Source organism: Colletes latitarsis, chromosome 3 (assembly GCF_051014445.1).
Source record: "Colletes latitarsis isolate SP2378_abdomen chromosome 3, iyColLati1, whole genome shotgun sequence".
In the NCBI taxonomy this organism is placed as follows: Eukaryota; Metazoa; Arthropoda; class Insecta; order Hymenoptera; family Colletidae; genus Colletes; species Colletes latitarsis.
Genome location: NC_135136.1, coordinates 40,281,724 through 40,301,090, shown reverse-complemented (window position 1 = coordinate 40,301,090; position 19,367 = coordinate 40,281,724). Strand labels below are relative to the sequence as shown.

Sequence of the window (19,367 nt, the reverse complement as noted above, 5' to 3'; positions counted from 1 at the left end):
CGCATCATTTGAAAACAACGCACAAATTTTGTCTCGCACTCAGGAAATATTAAATGCAAGATATTATGTACAGATAGAAAAATTGTAGTACTTGATTTTTAACTATATAGAAACTGATGAAATTTTTTATTTCTCTGCAGAAATTCGTACATATTGCGTGTCTAATACAAATTGAAAAGTAAACGTATTTATTCTATGTGTACATAGTTTCGATAAACATTTAAAGAATGTTAGGATTCAGAAGAACGACACCATTTATAGTGAAAATAATTATTAAATGCTTATACAAATTTGTACTAGTTTTTATTGGAAACGCTTCGTTCGTTTATTTCGAATGATATTAGAATGTGTTTCATAATAGTAATAAATTTATAATCGTAATTGTAGTTTATTATATTCACATTATTGAGATAAAAAATAATACAATATATATAATTTACTACCCCAAAGCAAGAAATGTTTACAAGTACTGCAAACCAATACCAAATTGGAATTTTTGCAATACATCGCTTCTGATAAATAACAAAGGCATAACTAGATTTAACTCGAGTCTTGCAACATTTCCCAACTTCATTGCAATGCCACCACCAACGGAACAACGAACATTTTCTGTGAAAATTTTCATGTTTTCTTTATAATCGTTGGCTGAAAATAATCAAATTTTAATTATTTTTTATATACCAACCGAAAAAGTTAAATTAATAAATTAATGAAATTAGAAAATATTTATAATTCTGAAAAATCTCGTACCGAATTTAAATGTGAAATTTGATACGTTTCCACCATTCACAAAACCATGTAACCTGAACAGATCCCCAAAACCGTGTCGACCGGGTCTGAACGGCAGTGGTGTATATAAATGCAATGCAAGTGCCCAATATGCATCGCCGCCTATCGAATTACCATCATGTCGGGGTCCACAACCTCTCATATCAAAACCTCTAAGATTCATTGGTCCACCCAAAAAGAATTGATCAGCTATGTTTATTTTCATATTGTCGTTAATTCCTCGAAGCAGCCCAGATTGCAGACCCAATTGAAAGGACTAATTAAATTTTTTTTAATGATAATAATAAATTGTGCCAAGCATAAGTAATTAAAGGGTCTAATATCTACTCTTTAAATTGAAAGATACTTGCAAGACATTCATGCGGGGTCCAATTAGATTGCATTATAAGTTCATTTTTAACAAATCCAATGTTTCCACCAAGTCCAGCTATTTCTGTTGAAAACTGTATGAGACTTCCCATAGTAGGAAATATTAAGGAATCCCTTTTATCAATAGAACAAATGTGTCGTAATGCAGACTTTAAACTTGGACCAGACTGTTCACGAACGCGAAACGATGCTTGTTTGGAGCAAATCATTTTTCTATATGTAGCTTCATATTGTAAATTATGCTTCAATATACCTGCTCCATCTGGATTAAGAGCAATATCTAATAGAAGGCCTTTGTCACATTGATGATAACCAGACCATGGAAAATCACTGGTTGTGTTGTACACACTACCAGTTAACCTGAAAAAAAAAACAAACTGTAAATAATAGAAATATTAAACGTCAAAAGAGAAACAATTTTACATACACTGTACGAAACCAACTATCCACTAAGGGCTTGACAGCAGATATATTTATATTAGTTGAACTTTTTGTACCATGAGAATACTCCATTTGAAGACGTTCCCCTCTTCCAAATAAATTTGGTGCCTTTGCTCCAATAATAACAGAACCCTCATTATTTCCAACCATAGTATTAATTCCACCCATCAACCGCCGCATTTCACGTACAGTAAAAGTGATCTAGGATAGAATATAATGTAGAGTTTCTCATAAGAATATCTGTTAACTTTTAAACAAATAATTTGATAACAAACTAAGAAAAATTAAATCTGAGAAATTATATATTTTTTGTTGAATCAGTATAAAATTATATAGACCCACTTCAACACCTTCTGGGCTGGCATGAGGACCTTGACTGGTATCAATGTAAATCCCAATACTCCTAAAACATCCTAAAGCTTCAAGTTTTCCTTTGACTTTATAAGCACGTATAATAACATCTTGCATATCCTGAGCTTTAAAAAGGTCTGTTACTTGAGCCTTTATTATGTCATCCTTTGTTCTCATAAGCCCATCTACATGTATTCTATCAACTCTTGCCTATTTGATACAAGAATTTATCACAAGTCTATTTTATGGAACATTCAAATTTGAAATGTTGATGCATATACTACACATATAGATAGTGCTTTAAATAATATACTTAAATTTAAACGTGCCTTTACTGTTTGCAAATCAATAGATTTTTCTTTAGTATCTTCTTTCTCTAATAAGTCCCTTTCCGAATTGAAATATGCTGACTGAAAATAAAAATTGTTAGATGAATTGGTACTTCCTAAATAATAGTATATCTAAAGAAATAAATGCACAGAATTACTTCATTAAATTATCTTTTAAATAAAGACATAAATTTTTACTTACAGAACCATCTGACATTTTAGAATTATATCTGCCCCTTGGAATAGCATCATTTGAGTCTTGATTCGAGTTTTCAGACATATTTGCTTCCTAAAACGATAAAAAAACATAAAAAAATTGTTAAAAAATATTTTAACAAAAATATTAATTCAAAGCATGTTTAAAAAATGTATTAGACATAAAATGAACATACTATAAAATCAATAGAAATATATAAACTTAATAGTAAACAAAAACTAACAGTGCCACAAATTATTATTAGAAATTACTCATGGTGTAAATTAATAGTCTTAATTTCAGGTTATACGGTGCTTTTCTAATAATAAGCGCTTACCTTTGCGCGAACAGTTCCCATATTAATTGGAATTAATTTTATTCGTCTCAATGGAAAGACACGTTAAAATATTATACCAAATTTTGTCAGGGCCCCTTTAATATTTAACAACAAAAAAAAGTGGTAAATTTTTCAAATTTATTATTCGGAACAGTAAGGAGAGAAAAAGCAGTGTGACATGCTATCACCGGTAGTGCGATATCGCCCTCTAGAATACTGTGTTTTTACTAATGTGGCAATCAGGATTGAGCGAATTTATTCACAAATAATGAATAAAAATGTTAAAATTTATTTGTAAATTAACTTCAATTTACGTTTCACTTATCAATTCATTTGTAAATTAGAGTCAGGGATTGAAGGGATTCTGTTATATGAAGGTCCTGACTGAAACTTTTATAAGAAGCGTAATTACGGTATAACAGTTACGAATGGGAAAGGCTCTAAATCCTAATTGCATTTTATAAATCTATATTTCAATTTTTATCGTAATTATAACGTTGTAAGAAATGCTAATTAGTGATACGTCGATTTAGTGTAGTATATCAAAAGAAACATGATCTTTAAAGAGGATATTCGCAAATTACTACTACGTTTCGAAGTGATAGGACGGCGTTAGCAAAAAAAAAGAAACAAAAATCCTTTAGATGTCCCCCAAAAGTACTTTGGATTATAGTAAACGTATGTATTTCAAAGATAAATTTATATTTTTTTATAATGAATATAATTTCAATGAAAATACGTGTTTTATCTTGCTGTATATATTTAATGCATAAATACATTTGTTATATAAAGTATAACATTTACATATATGTACGTATGTAAAATTAATCGTATAATATTAATTGCATAAAAATAACATTATCAATATTCATCAGACATGGCAGCTGAATATGTTAAAATATATTTCTTAATTGTAAATACATAAGGGTTATAGATTTTGTAAAAATTATAGTCCAAATTTATGTAATTAATTCATTGATAGTAGAGGTAGATTTCACTATACTATTAATAAAAATATATGTCATGGAGACATAAATGAAAAACAAACCAAACTAAATTTTGTCTCAATCACTATCATATCTAAATTGAATATCATGTAGTAAATTCATCCTTAAAAGTTAGTCCCACATAGTAATATGATTTACAGGAACTTTAAAAAGAGGAAGACTTATAAATTGATCTATAAAATTAAATTCTGAATTAATATCATATAAATACACTTTACTTCACGATGTAGATCAAATAAAATAATTTACCGCGTAGACAATAAGATTCGTTGCTAATGATTACCTAAGTGCATTTTATGCAATGATAAACTTTATATAAAAAAAGTCTTAGACCTTTCTTATCGTTTCATTGTAAACTTAACTTTATAATTTATGAAAATCACAATAGTTGCTGAGTAAAGTACATACATATGTGCATAACATTTTTGCATAGGCATAAGTATTCTTTCTGGATGGCCGTATAATTTGACAAATAATAAGAATGTAACATGCATAGTGCATAACATTCTTGCAAATATAAATTAAATTACTATAATTCCTCTTTTTTTTATGTACAATGAGAAACAGTATTTTAACATTATATACTTTCCTGATATAAGAGTAGTTAAAGCTTTCTGTAATGAAATTATTCCTCCTTTTTGGACTGATATAATTTACTTTCATTAGTCAAAATATATGACCAATTATAAGTGATATAATAGCGTTATCGATTCTTGTGACTGTTATTACCAGTGTATATTATCGAGACTAGTATCACAATTGTAGTTCTCAGATCTACGTTTATTATAATGCGGCAGGTCCAACTCGTGATCGCGTAGTAGCAGGAGACACAGGGCTTCCATGAATTTCTAAATCAAATTCAGAATTCGATAAACTATTTCTCATGACTCTGTTCCACCGATTTGTATTTTCGTTCAAATCAGTTGATCTTCCACAAGCTCGAGATGCTTCTTGTTGAATAATTATTTCATTAGTTATATAAGCCTCACGTCGAATATTATCCCGTAATTGTGGACTCATATCAGGAATACACCATCGTACAAGTATCATAACGAGAGCCACGATATTCTAAAAAACATAAATTTCGTTAATGCGAGGACTTAATTCACGTACACGCATTATTAATGTGAACATACTTCAAATACAACAATAAAAGCTAATCTGGCAGCTAGTACATGCCAAAACATAATAGTATATTCATATTTATTTGGCGAATTTGGTGGTTCCCTATAATCTGGATATCTACATATTTTTACTTGTTCTTGATCAGGAATATGAAATGGTTCAGTACCATTTTTTAAATCACGTGTGTCAAATTTCGAGAGAGAATGTTCTAAAAATCCTTCTAGAGAATAATTTTCAGAAACAGTTATTCGATAAACTAATCTTGGTATGAAATTCGATGTAAAAGCTATGATGAATGCCTAAAAAAATGTCGATTGTAAATACAAACTGTAATCTTGAATATTGAATATATCTCTTTTTATAAATATTTGAACTTACATTAGTTATAACGGACAATTTGGAAATGGAATCAAGAATGCGATACCATATACCTATATCTATAACACGTTGTCCTACTGGCCTTCTGTACATTCTTAATAATTTTTTTGCATCCAGTCGCGTTTCAAAAATATTATTCAGTAATGCGAAAAATGGTGCTAATGGAAATGCTGCGACGAAAATAGTAACAAATCCATATTGTAGTACTACAATAAATTAATGATATGGAAATTAAATTAAATTTAAATACATATAACGAGTTTATAATAATTTACTATCATTTACCCATTTCTAAATACTCTGGAAATAAACTCCTTGGACCCCATTCTACTAATTTATAGTCTTTGATCCATTGAAGGTACTTTTTGGATGCATTCTTTCTTTGCCCATCTTTCGTTTTCATTCCAACATGTACTTTTAAAGTATTTAACCATTTGAAAAACAACGGATAGAGCATTTCTAGTATCGTATTCATGGCTTGTTTGCCAATCATAATAATGCTTAATTGTATACATAACTCCATAAGACAGCCACCAGGGCCACACTCTTCTTGTCGATACTCAAAAAAACGTTTATAATTTCCTGGGTACCCAATGAATTTTCCTTTAAAAAATGCTATATAAAATATGGAAGCATAATAATTTACAAATTCAAGTAGGTATATTTTCAATGTTAAACTATCGTCAAATTCAGTTTGAGTTCGAAGAAGTTCGATCTATAAAAATGAAAATAAGTATTACAAAGGAAATAATAAAAAAAGTTCATAGTTGTAAAATTAATTTTTATGTAATACTACCTCTGTTAAATATTCGGCCAACCAAACGTAAATCCAATTGAACACAATGATGCAACACAAATTAATACTAGCTGCAGTGGCTGTAGTAAAGAGTATTGCATAACTTGTTACCACTGGATGACCGTAAACACTTAATGCAGTTAACACAGACATTCTATACAGAACAACTCCTAACACAGCAGCCATCGCTATTGCAATCTGCAATGTGAAATATGATTAAGAAAAAATTTACTACAAAAGAATGGTAGCGACTATCACAAATAAATTCTTCGTTTATTCGAAATGAACGTACCAATAATAAAACGACGGAAAAACTAAGAATCGTGGCAGGCACTCTCATTTTCCAAAATGGAACAGTTGGCTCTTCTGCATTCGTAATAATATTAAGGGATTTCTTTTTTATATGTGCTAAACGTGCTAAATATTGAGGTCGAGGATGTTCCTCTTGTGCATCTAAACCAGTCAAGTCCCATCTATGAGTTATTTCCGCCGAATACCTCTTCCACAATTCTAAGAATAACGTAGCTAATAAAAAGCAAATATAAAATTAGAATAACTGTAAAGCTTTAAAAGTTAGTACTTATAACATAATTATTAAAATAATACTATCGCGTACCCCATAATGACATAAATATAGAAAAAAATACAGTAGATGGGTTGTCAAATAGATATGTAATTCTTGAGTGCAGACACGTTTCTTTCAAATTCCAGTATCCGCAAATATGATCACACAACGGACACATTTCAATGGTACCATTGTGATTACAAATATCTTCACTTGGTTCGTTAGAATATAACGTTACACAGCTATATATGAAGCAAAAAACACCAACAATAGAAGCAGGTATCAGCATATGTGTATAAAATCCGAGCCAAGCAAAATAAAGTCCGATTTTCACTCCGAAGTACTCTTTGATATAATCCAAAGGCTGATAATGAAGACATTTCTGTACACTTGCCCACTCTGTGTACAAAAGATATCTCATAGAATCTGGTGCTTGTAGATCGCCCTAAAAATAAAAATATTATATTATAGACAAATTTGATAGCTCAACGTTTAATTATTTCATTTTGACAGTATGTTTCTATCAAATTTTAAAGGAATCGTTGAACGGTGAGAAAATATTGAAATACCGTTTACTTAGTGACATATTTCAACTAATGAGAATCCCAACCATTTTTCTGAAACATTAGTATTACCGTGCATTAACGAAGGGTCCCCTAATCGCGCAGGTATAAGGGGCAAAACAGGTATTATAAAACTACAGGTATAATACGTGTCCTGCCTTCGAGGGCGCGAGCTTATTGCTAGACCCCAATCGCTTCAAACATTGTTCGAATACAGGAAATTACTTTTATGGTACCCTTCTTCTTGGTACATAGTAAAATGCGGCACATTACGATAATTAAAAGAAATATTATAAAGAGTGAAGCATTTAAGAAACACCATCTGGATAACTTGTTTACTATTCAACTGATAGAATAATTCTTAAAAGTTTTATATTTCCTACTTTCTTTCGTACTCGTAGAATGGGACGGTTCAGGTAAAGATTAAATACCCAACTGTAATTTTATTGCCCTCGATGGTTGTACTACGAATACATGCCCCTCCAGTTAAGTATACTCTATCTGAACAGGTACACGAAAGCAGATTAGGACAAGACATGAAAATCCTATAAGCTATTTTACAATACAAAGTCAAACAGAATGGCTACATTCTAAAAGAAGAGGCTTTGCCGATTTATTACGAATCCTCCCATAAAAATCGGTCATTGATTAATCGGTTGTTTAGAGGGTGTGAGCACAAAGTATACAGTGGGCAAATAAAAAAAACAATGTTTTATTATTATTACGGTACGTCGGGGATTCCGTAATGAATAGCGGTAACGTTCCACGAAGAATGTACGCGTATGCATAACTTAAGCAAAAGTATATCTTAATCAATAATAATCTATTCTATTCAAGATAGAAACAATATAACTTACATCGTGTAAAGGATATACAGCTACATATGCTCTGTCCGATATCAGCCTTTCTACTCCAAATGCAAAATCGTCATGTTTGGTTTCAGTGAACTTGGTCCTATCTAAGATAAATTGCACAATTCTGGCACGCGTTGCGGCAGTAAAGAAGTTAGGGGAATCTAAATCAAATAAATACTCTTTATCACGGCTATAAACTGCCGTGAAATTATGCTTCAATGTCGGAAAAATCGTTTTATCGATATAATATTTTTGCATAATTCTATTGAAAAAAGAATTAACTTCGTCGATTAATGTATTGCTACGATTGTCAGGAATTGTTAAACCAGGTAATTCCTTCATTGGTAATCTAAGCTTTAGTATTTCAGAATACCGTCTTAACACTTCTTGTGGTGCATGTAGTTTAATGAAATGTAGACCATTTGGTTCCACTGGTTCATATTCCAGTTGTAAACCTTCTTTCTCCAGATTCTTTTCAAACACCTGTGAATTATGAGTGTACATCAAACTATAGAAAATCATTTGTTTATATGTTCACTTACACGTCTGTATTCAATACTACGATATGTTTGAGCTTCTGTATCAAATTCATCCCAAACAAGAATAAAATCAATTGTACGAATTTTATCACGAAAGTATAAACTAAATGCTCCCTCAGAGTTTGAAACCTGTGAAAAAAGCAATAATTTATAATTAATACATTTTTATTTGTATATATTGTTGAATATCATTAAACTCACTGTTTTTGAACCTCTTCTACTATTTCTTAAATCTGTACAACTACCATCAATAACTGTGACATTAGCATCATTGTTAACAGTTGACACATCATCAATATCTAGTTGCTGAAGATCTTCCATAGAAATAGCACTTTGCATACTGTTTAAGTTGCTCATACTTTCAACATCGTTATACAAGGTATTACGAACACTTTGGTATAATGTTTGCACAGATCCAGTGTTTAAATTACTTTGTATCGATCGATATAGACTAGTTTCAGATGTATTATTTTTATTCTTCTGTATCCATGGTGTACAAATTTCTTCATCATCCTCTTCCATTTTTAATTGAATTGATCAGTATTCAAATTCTACTTATTTGAATCAAACTGCATTTATACATGCAAGCCAGACAAAGGAATTTGTAAAAAAAATACTAAACATATTTTGTACAAATACACTACAACTAATGCTATGCTACAACTTTATAATTAAACACGTACTATAGTAATATAATCTCTGTTTGGAAAATAAAACACATAAAAAATATTTTATCCAAACAAACGTACAAGTGCAATTTATATGTAAAATAAAATATGATTAGCAAAAATACTATTACAATCTCAATTTTATACATAACCAAGCATAATTTTTGTAAAGTTATTTTGAAAAGGCAATAATTCAAATGTACAATATACTTACAGAATTTTCATTATATTTCCATTGAAAATCTTTGGTTCCGGATGCTGGTAAGATACAGAATAAGATATCGTACATCTGTATCGATATTATAATTCTATACGTGTACTTTAAAATTTTATTTTAGCATTATATTTATTATTATTAAATCTATTGTATATTTACGTGTATACACACACGTTAACCGTGTTTAGATCCATGCTACAGAGATGAAAAAGAAATTAATGCTATGGATACGTCATGTGTGGATGACTAAATGCTACTGTATATAGTTACAATTGCGTTAAATGATTACGCGGTCAACATAAACTTCTACTGCATAAAAGATTTATTTATTTATCAGTTCTATGAAATGTAAATTACGATGCCACTTAAATAGTCATAAGATCTCTTAGATATTCAGAATATATCGTTAACAATTTTTTAAGATACAAGATTATGGTTATAGAATATATCGGATTTAAACTTTGCATCATTAAAAATCTTAGCTATTTATAGAAATGTAATAGATTGACATAAATAATCAAATATTTTATTTAATTTCGAATTATAAACACAAATATTTTATTTTTTGCAAAACATTAGTAGTACAAAATTATTTTTTGGTCTTAATATATAAACTGAATAATACAAATACATCTTCGTTACAACAAATTGTGGAATTTAATATTATCTTTGCTATTTTCTAATAATAAAATATATGGATTTTTTATAGAAATTATATCTTACAAATGTTTCAATGATTCAAGAATTTATCTAAATCTAGAATATTTTACAATATTTATAGATATATAAATCTTCAATCGCAATTTTGTATTTATTTTCATATTTTGTTTAAAGATTAAATCATACATTTTTTCTTATGTACAACTATTATACAGATCATACTTCTTGCATAACTAAAGAATTGAGTTCATCTTCTCCTGGGCATAGTACAGAATCAATATTATAGAATGCTGCATGCAGAGTTATTAAAAACCAAGATACTCCTAAAACATAGTTTAAACATGTAAATTTGTTTTAAATTAACACAAAATTTGTATTCAAATTGCATTCCTTTCTCTTACCAAGAACCCAAAAGAGTGCTGCACCAGCACCTACTAAATAAAATATTGGCAACGAACAAACACCAACCAAAGTATATACTTGAGCTAATGTTAATTTATGATTAAATATCATAAGTTCCTGTTTAGCATGGCGTTGTGAAACTTTGTAACATGTTCCAAGAGATGCTGTAACAGCAATCAGCAAAAGCGGTGACGTAATCCTAATATTTGATCAATATTATTTTTGAGATGAAAATATTGTACATACAATCAAGATAAATAAAAGCAATTCTTACAAACAATATATAACTAGTCCAACGAATACAAATAAATAATTGCTCTGAAAATATTCAATATTCCTGACAATTCTTTTACTCAATCTTGGGAAACTGGGTGGAGGTTTAAAGTTGCTTGTATTAAGAAACAAGGACCATGGTCTGACATTAGCTTTTCGATGTTCAATCCATTCATGAGCTTGTGGGTACCCTATATGACTAAGTGGAAGTTGTGGTATCTGTAGAAATTCAAGCCTAAATGATAAAATGCATTGGTTGTATAAAATGTCAACAGCATTGCTACATTATTATCTAACTTATAAACAATATAAAATCTTTGAATCTATGGTTTGCAAATGTGAATAATGTAATGTTATTAAATATCACTGAAATGACAATAATATGTAATCTGGGTCACATATTTCAATGTTGAAATGTTCTCATATGGAAACTATGGACATGTCAGAAATAAATTTTTGTTTTATTTTTCCTGTTTCTTTGAATTGCTAATTTCTATGGAAATTTGTTCAATCAGCTTATTTTGAAAATAAAAAATTCCACTCCAGATGGGTCAACAGAGTGTGACAGATCATTGGGATAGTAACACCATCAACGTTTCATATCTATTAGTTAGACAATGAACATTTAAAATCTTGTCTTCATTATTACCCGCTGCCAGATTTTTGCTTTTGTTGGGGTATTTGCATGTCACCTGCAATCTCGATTTCCACGTCTGCCATCCTCTTTATTTTTGTCGTTCGAACCTTTAGAAGTGATCAATGTGCGACAAAGACGCTAAATACTGTTGTTTTACTTTTTTTACGCGTGAAGCCCAACACCCCCACCGTGTGACGTTTGCAGCCTTGTTTTAGAAAAAACGTGTAGTTGCAGTATCGTATAAATGTAGTTTCAAGATCACGTGATAACGACGTTTGAACATGAACGTGATTTGAAAAGTAGACAACGCTTGAATAGTTAACTAGAAATGTATATATTATCCAAACATGTAGCGCAGGTGACACGATAGGGATTTTTTGGCTGAATCGGAAACGAAATGACCAGTTTTTTGTTCAAACACATTATGTACTTTAAAGTATTTCCCGTTTTTCAATAAACAGTGAAATTTTGTCAGTTCATAATCTTAGAAGAAATAAATTTTGTTCAAGGGTTGTTTGCCCTTTTAGTTTTTTGCGTATTTTCCCTACACGTGTATAGCCCATTGCCAAAACGCAATATTGAAGTATGCATCCGCCTCCAGGAATCAGGAAGAAGAGGGGAGACAAGAAGTGGGCACTAAAATTTCCATCATATCGCACATCGAACTACTATGTTACCCCCTCCATCGTGTATGCTGACACCAACACATATGGCGTTCGCCATACAAACGCTACAGGTTGCAGCTGCTCGATAAAAATTCTTTCACTGCCTTCTTCGTAAAACTTCTTTCACGAAAAGGGCTCTTTGTCTGGATAAGGTAAAGACGCAAAAGATTTTTCTTACCTTGTACGAGAGCTTGGATGCTTTCGTTCAAGAGGCATAAAGAAGACAATTTTGCCGTACTTCTTTTGGTGCGTTAAAATATATTTATTGCATGCTATTTTTCTTTTGTCGTCAAATGCTTCCTTCGAATCAAACGTTTCATATTGTCGTTCATCGAGAAATCGGAATAAATGTTGTTTTGTCTGGATTTCTTGAATCATACAGTTTATAAAAAGAGAAGTACCGTGTGAAGGGTTTATACGTATTTTTCGTAATTTATCAAACGATGTAAACGAATTAATTTCAATTAATTCTAAACTTAGTTTTAGAACACATTTGAATATATCTCTCATAAAAGCTCATCGTTTCCTAACATTTTTGTTCGATTCAGCTTTATGCGATACATATTTTCAAATTAATTAAATTGTATATTATAAACAATCAACTAATAGTAACATCATAGCACATAATTTTATATGTTACAGGAGCATGACATTTTTAAATGGTGAATGAGATCATTGTCAATCTTTCGATCTTGGTCGAAATTTTCAAAGAATAAAAGTGTGATATAAAGTTTTTAGAATATTACTACGCAATGGTCTCACCCTCGAAAAGTAAGTGCAGATGACGCTACTATGTACCACCATTGTGAGTAATCACATCCAATAGGAGAGCACGTTACATCGAATTCAATAAACTCTCACTTTTAAGAAAGCCTCTGATTGGTCAATAGCAATTTCCCAAGTAACATCGGGCCACCCGCCATAACGAACGTAGCGTGGTACGAGCGATTGTTTGAATGAACGTGTTCAAACGCAATTGACAGGATTTTATAATTAGTACCGATTTTGGTTTAGTATACGAAGTGTACACGGGACAGTTGCATGCACGGGAACTTATGGTGACAGTTTGAAGCTATGGAAGTCGCACAGAAGTTGCATTTCAACGCATGCGACATTCAGGACGAGGAACTGAATATCAGCTGTCGTACAAACAGCTCCGGTTGTGATGTTGACGATATTTTAGACTCTTCGGCGGAGGATCTTGGATGTTCACCGTCCCTTCAACCAAGAAAGTTATCATTTAGTAATACGATGGACTGTAGTGACAGTGAAAGTAACCAAACGGTGCCAGTTAATAATAACAAAACTCCGATCAGTAACGTGACAGGTTAGTATAATTTTAAATTTTATGCTCTTCGTAATTTGTTTTTACACAACATCTTGATCGTAACGTATCTTTAAAGATATTGTATACTATCTCATGCTTTCTATTTTTATTTAATTTTTAATTAAAAGTGATGAATTCGTTTAAAAAGTTTCATAACTCTTGAATATTTTGTACTGCATGATATTGCTTCTTTGAGTACTTCAAGTATTTTCTATAATTTATTTTATCTTTTGATAAAGTGTTTTGAGTTATCTGCATATGTTTTTTTGATTTGTTGATGTTATTATATACTTTCTGTATAAATTATTTAATTTTATAGTTTAAACATTCATTAGTGTAGAAATCTGTTTTAGAGTAGATTGGTAGTTGTATCAATGCTTGATTATATGATTTTTGTGCATGATGTAGGAAAATTGATATTGTTTTTGGACAATTGTTTTGCATCATGCGTATTGTGTATGTGTAGAAAGATGTTTGAGAAGTAGTCAGTAAAAGTAATTGAACTGTGTACTGATATTATTATGGTGGTTTTAATTATTTCTTTCTGTATTATAATAGAAAATTAAATGCATGTTTATATGCATTATTCTATATACCTAATCATCATTTTATATTTCAAATAAAAGAATTCTATATTTCATTTGTACCTGAACAGAGGAACACATTAATTTAATTTATAAAATTAAATATATTTTATTTAATTTGATTTTCTTTACTCTGGTAAATGGTTTTGATAACTTTTGTTGCAGGTACATCAAGGATAAGAATTCCTCCCCGTGAGAATGCATGCACACAAAAAGTGTCAATGGCATGTAGTCCACCTTATAAACGTGTTAGGGCTTTACGTCTTTTTGATTCACCTGCTACTCCCAAAACTTTAATGGAGAAGAGTGCATTGCATACTCCATTTCCTTCCAAATGTACTAGATTATTTTCATTAGACAAACCAAGACCTTGCAATTATCAAAGTAAATCTGATAAACCTGCAGCAAATGTAAATCCTTTTACACCTAATGGAATGTTGTTAACTGCAAGAAAACGTACTAGATCCAAACGTAGTCTCAATGGGTGAGTAAAAATATATTAATAAAGAGAATAAATAGTGTAGTTTCAAGTAAAGTAATAATGACAATAATGTTTTTAGTTCCTGTAAAATTAAAAATTGTATACTTTTTGTATATAATATTTATCTAATACAATGTTTTTTCTTTCAACATTAGCTCTCCCGATATTCAGATTCCGAAGTTCGATCTTGCCGATTCTGATGATTCAGATAACGAAATAGAACAAGCTACAAAGCGTGTGGCATTGCAAGATTCTAATATTCCTAGATATCATCAAGAATTCCACGAACTTGGATTGATTGGTACAGGTGAATTTGGTTCAGTTTACAAATGTATCAATCGATTAGATGGATGCATTTATGCTATTAAAAAAAGTATTAAGCCTGTCGCTGGGAGTATCAATGAAAAAAATGCTTTAAACGAAGTATATGCACATGCTGTACTTGGTAAACATCAACATGTTGTACGATACTATTCAGCATGGGCAGAAGATAATCACATGATTATTCAAAATGAATATTGTAATGGTGGTAGCCTAGCAGATGCTATTACCAATTTACAAAAGGAAAATAAACATTTTACTGAGGGAGAAATGCGACAACTTTTGCTACATGTTGCTGAAGGTTTAAGATATATTCATAGCATGCAATTAGTACATATGGACATCAAACCTGGAAACATTTTTATTTCAAAAGAAAAAAGGCTACTAGCAGTTAATTACGATTCAGCAGACGATGGATTTGATGAAGAAGAAACTGTTGAAGAAGAAATTACATATAAAATAGGCGATTTAGGTCATGTTACATCTGTTAATAATCCTCAAGTCGAAGAAGGAGATTGTAGATATCTACCAACAGAAATTTTACGCGAAGACTTCAGCCACTTACCAAAAGCTGATATTTTTGCTTTGGGATTAACTGTTTATGAATCAGGCGGCGGAGGTCCATTGCCGAAAAATGGGCCTGAATGGCATGATATTAGAAATGGAAATCTAAAAGAATTGCCACATTACAGCCGCGATCTTAATGAATTACTCAAAGTAAGTATTCTTGAAATATTTTTTTTTTCGTACAACGGATTTTTGATTAAGTAAAAATTTATAAAAAGACTGTTATTATTTATTTTTATAAATGTGTTCGTTTTCATTACAGTTGATGATTCATCCAAATCCTGAAATGAGACCTTCAGCAGTATGCCTTATTCAGCATAGAGTACTATGTCCGTTTGGAAATAAAACGAAAGCTCAACTTCGACGAGAACTGAATGCAGAAAAACTAAAAAACGAAATTTTGTCAAAACAGTTGCAAGAAGCAGCTAAATGTTTAAAAACCATTGCTCCAAATGTAGCTGCTATTAATAATACAATGAATGCTGGAGGTTATAAATTGAGACCAACGCCGACTAGAACTTCATCTCGGGTAGTGGGTAAAAAAGTCAACCGAAGTAATAGCACTACAAATTTCTGAATGTTCTGTGTTATATTTGTGTCGGACTAAACGATGAAAGGGAGAGGGTAAAGGTGCTTAAGGAATAAATGATTCTTTTAAGTGCCTTGACATTGTGATATGAATTAACTGTAATTTATAAGTGAAAATATGATCAATATTTGATGATATGGAAATACAAAAAAAAATATGCAGAGTGAAATTGCATGATAGTCATGGGTATAATCATTCTTGCCACGATGAAGATATTACATTAATAAAATGAGTATGAATTACAAAAAAATTATAAACAGGTAATTTCTTAATTATTTATATCTTACATTTCATTACAACTTTAATATAAAGATGGGTAATACAGTAGTTTATTACTGTTAATCTGTGTATATTGTGTTTGATTTTTAATGTAAGATAACAAGTAGATGTATAAGGTTAGAAAGTGTCCAACAATTATTGCCAGTGTTCATCATTATCTTAGTATATATATAATTTTTAAAACTATTCTTTAAAAAATAAACAAGAATAATTTTACTACATATTTCACAATGAGCCTTTAATGTTCTTGTTGCAACGTTTTTACGTATTTACTTTGCATAATTACGATATACATTTATAATATAATATTTCCAATTTTTTAGTTCAATCAACAGTATTATAACAAACGCAATGTTAAAAACAGAAGAAAGTAAAGTAAATATTTTTAATATTGGTTAGTAATTAACTAGTTAAACGTTTTTACATATCATTGTGTTTCCATTTTTGTTTGAGAATTATTGTAGTAAATAATTGGGAATGCTAGTAGTAGACTGCAACAAATTATTTGTTACTAATACATTGTACTTTTATATACCAATATTTACATGTACCAGTAGTTCAATATTGCATATCGTGTAGTGTTTAATTACTAATACGTCTGTATTATCCATCGTTTGTTACTCTTAGGTTTTTGTCAAATGTTCAATTCACGATTTTTTCTTTTTCGTTTATTCAAATTTTCGTACTCTGACAGAAGACTGCTGTTTTAAATATGTCATATCGATTAATTTTTATACTTTTTCACAATATAAACTCAGTAGCTATTAAGGAGTTATATTTTTTAATATGATAACGAAAAATTGATATTATTCGCTGCCTGTTTGTATATATGTATTTTTGATGACATGGAAAGGTAATCATTTTTCGTTTATTAGAACTGATAGCTGACATGATAGAACACACTTCATCCAAGCATATTTCCTAGCCCTAAGAATTTCAATTTCACTCTGTGTATACCTTATATGAAAGAACAACTACTCTTAAAATCATAAGTGATTAAAGAGTGACCCTTTGAACGTAAAATGTTGTAAGTTTAAATTATTTTTATAGTATTTTTTTTAGTCCTATTGTTTTTGGCATGCTCTGGATTTCGTATTATACAATTTTCTCTCGTGTTTTTACTATATGTATTGACTAAATACTGATGTTTAATAATCCGCGTTTCTAGTGTAGATGGTATTATTGATTAGGTGTTCTTTATTTTATTTACTAACATAAAATTCACAAAAAACATGCAATCACTTCAGCCATCTGAAGACATATATTTTCCATGTTGGATAAATTATCAATTAACTTTTCTATTTAACTTTTTTCTTGTACGAGCTTTATTTCTTGATCACGAATTTCAAAGAATAACAGTTCATTACGGTGTAATGAATTTGATGATCTGTATCATACAAATACATTTGATGAATATTCTTGTTCTTCAAGGCGGTATAAATTAGTTATTAGATGCCCTATATAAAATCATGGCTTCTAGCTGGCAAAAAACTGCCTTTGTTTGTATGTACCTTATTTAACATTTTCGTGTTGCTGAGCATGCTAATATGTGATCTTTTATATTTGCGTTACTGAAGCAATTCGATATTTATATTAAAATGGTAATAGCATGTGTAATGCTTTGCATTACTACTTACAAAAAATTTTAGAAAATATCTGGGCAGCACTTTGTAATATTATGAGTATTTTTGTTGTAGTTTGCGATACAAACTACTTGCGTTTTTTAGTTGCCATACGAATTTGGTCTTTCAACAAGGTATATTAAAAATTTCTTGTTGCATTATCAAAGTGTTAAAGGTAATGCAATTAAATGTTACTTCTCCTGAATCTTGTAACTTATGTATAACCTTGTTTACCAACCAATGTTATGTATTTAGTCATAAACCGCGATATGTATAAAAGTTACAAACTTCTGTAAGAAAAAATCTGAATAATCGATAAACGAGCGGTGTAAGTCTTTAAATGTGTGCCAGAAAGGGTAGACCCCAATTTCTGGCATTAAAGTGTGTGGTAATGTGCCACATTCACATTCACTCTGAACTGTTGTTTCATTAATCTTATTATTATTAATATTATTATATTATATTATTAATATTATTATAATAAATGATAATTAACGAACTGATTTTCTTAGTTATTTATTTTTACATTTTTTTAAAACTAATAATACTTTAAACAATTGTAAAGTAATGTAAATGTAAGATTCATTCATACTGTCTAATCGTGTAATTTACGTAATGTAATAATTCTAATAAATATCAAATGCTGATATTTGAATCATAGAAATTCTAGTCCAGCTATTCTTAATTGTATCATTTATGGTAGATATCGTTTAGGTATATAAAACATGTACTTTATACTAAAATTTAATAGATAATTCAACACGTGTACATAAACTTAATTGTTAACTTCTATAGGTTTAATAATTTCATGGTATCGTAACGAAAAGTTTGTACTATGAATCATAATATTGGTGATATACAATCGAAATTATTAACCACGCATACGTAATAATACGAAAATTGACAGTATATATATTCCTTTCCTGTTTAATTCTTCCCGACTATGTATTATATGTGTTTCGATAGGATGTATAGTAATCTAACCCAGACCTAACCCTCGAAATCCTACGCACTTTCGAGAAAAAAATTCCAATAGGTAGACAAATTTTTCGGCGAAATTAAAAAATTTCAAATCGTTCGGGAAAAATTATTTTCAGTTGTGGGGGTCAATTACAATCATTTTTGGTCAATAGACATACCCCCGAAATCCTACGCACTTTCGAGAAAAAAATTCCAATAGGTAGACAAATTTTTCGGCGAAATTAAAAAATTTCAAATCGTTCGGGAAAAATTATTTTCGGTTGTGGGGGTCAATTACAATCATTTTTGGTCAATAGACATACCCCCGAAATCCTACGCATTTTCGAGAAAAAAATTCTTTACCAAAAATATAATGTGAGGTTAAAAATGTTTCTCTGAAAATCATGCATATATTTCAATCATTATAATGTTTTAATCAATGCGGTCGGATTGAAGGATTTTAATGTTTCAAAATG

The 19,367-nt window shown here is 30.2% G+C and overlaps 4 protein-coding genes across 11 annotated transcripts; 1 reads left to right on the top strand and 3 right to left on the bottom strand.

Moving 5' to 3' along the window:
* Positions 1 to 281: 281 nt before the first annotated feature.
* LOC143340203 (sorting and assembly machinery component 50 homolog B) lies at positions 282 to 3,036 on the bottom strand. The gene is made up of 8 exons (XM_076761881.1): positions 2,813 to 3,036; positions 2,482 to 2,568; positions 2,280 to 2,360; positions 1,942 to 2,160; positions 1,586 to 1,800; positions 1,140 to 1,518; positions 751 to 1,045; positions 282 to 645 (listed from the first exon to the last, which is right to left on the bottom strand). Exons 1-8 carry the CDS (start codon positions 2,831 to 2,833, stop codon positions 461 to 463), a joined length of 1,482 nt encoding a protein of 493 aa, XP_076617996.1. The 5' UTR covers positions 2,834 to 3,036; the 3' UTR covers positions 282 to 460.
* A 522-nt stretch (positions 3,037 to 3,558) lies between these two features.
* Positions 3,559 to 9,786, bottom strand: LOC143340343 (anoctamin-1-like). Of its 6 annotated transcripts, none has more exons than XM_076762173.1 (12): positions 9,684 to 9,768; positions 9,522 to 9,596; positions 8,841 to 9,208; positions 8,643 to 8,768; positions 8,104 to 8,583; positions 6,735 to 7,128; positions 6,411 to 6,643; positions 6,119 to 6,316; positions 5,608 to 6,037; positions 5,323 to 5,528; positions 4,956 to 5,243; positions 3,559 to 4,887 (listed from the first exon to the last, which is right to left on the bottom strand). In XM_076762173.1, the coding sequence occupies exons 3-12, from the start codon at positions 9,159 to 9,161 to the stop codon at positions 4,603 to 4,605; spliced, it is 2,961 nt and encodes a 986-aa protein (XP_076618288.1). In that variant the 5' UTR covers positions 9,162 to 9,208; positions 9,522 to 9,596; positions 9,684 to 9,768; the 3' UTR covers positions 3,559 to 4,602. The 6 variants fall into 6 exon arrangements, with proteins under 6 accessions (XP_076618288.1, XP_076618292.1, XP_076618289.1 ...); XM_076762177.1 differs by having other exon boundaries at positions 8,841 to 9,154; positions 9,684 to 9,767; XM_076762174.1 differs by having other exon boundaries at positions 9,522 to 9,565; positions 9,684 to 9,742.
* A 248-nt stretch (positions 9,787 to 10,034) lies between these two features.
* Positions 10,035 to 11,801, bottom strand: LOC143340723 (prenylated Rab acceptor protein 1-like). The gene is made up of 4 exons (XM_076762977.1): positions 11,509 to 11,801; positions 10,861 to 11,094; positions 10,586 to 10,785; positions 10,035 to 10,507 (listed from the first exon to the last, which is right to left on the bottom strand). The coding sequence occupies exons 1-4, from the start codon at positions 11,577 to 11,579 to the stop codon at positions 10,401 to 10,403; spliced, it is 612 nt and encodes a 203-aa protein (XP_076619092.1). The 5' UTR covers positions 11,580 to 11,801; the 3' UTR covers positions 10,035 to 10,400.
* Positions 11,802 to 12,136: 335 nt separating this feature from the next.
* Positions 12,137 to 18,599, top strand: LOC143340720 (wee1-like protein kinase). Of its 3 annotated transcripts, none has more exons than XM_076762967.1 (6): positions 12,137 to 12,407; positions 12,804 to 13,099; positions 13,176 to 13,488; positions 14,238 to 14,556; positions 14,709 to 15,591; positions 15,704 to 18,599. In XM_076762967.1, the coding sequence occupies exons 3-6, from the start codon at positions 13,236 to 13,238 to the stop codon at positions 16,016 to 16,018; spliced, it is 1,770 nt and encodes a 589-aa protein (XP_076619082.1). In that variant the 5' UTR covers positions 12,137 to 12,407; positions 12,804 to 13,099; positions 13,176 to 13,235; the 3' UTR covers positions 16,019 to 18,599. The 3 variants fall into 3 exon arrangements, 2 of the variants coding, with proteins under 2 accessions (XP_076619082.1, XP_076619081.1); XR_013079493.1 differs by having other exon boundaries at positions 12,138 to 12,407; positions 12,804 to 13,488; positions 15,704 to 16,290; positions 16,633 to 18,598; XM_076762966.1 differs by having other exon boundaries at positions 12,138 to 12,407; positions 12,804 to 13,488.
* The last annotated feature ends 768 nt before the right edge of the window (positions 18,600 to 19,367 follow it).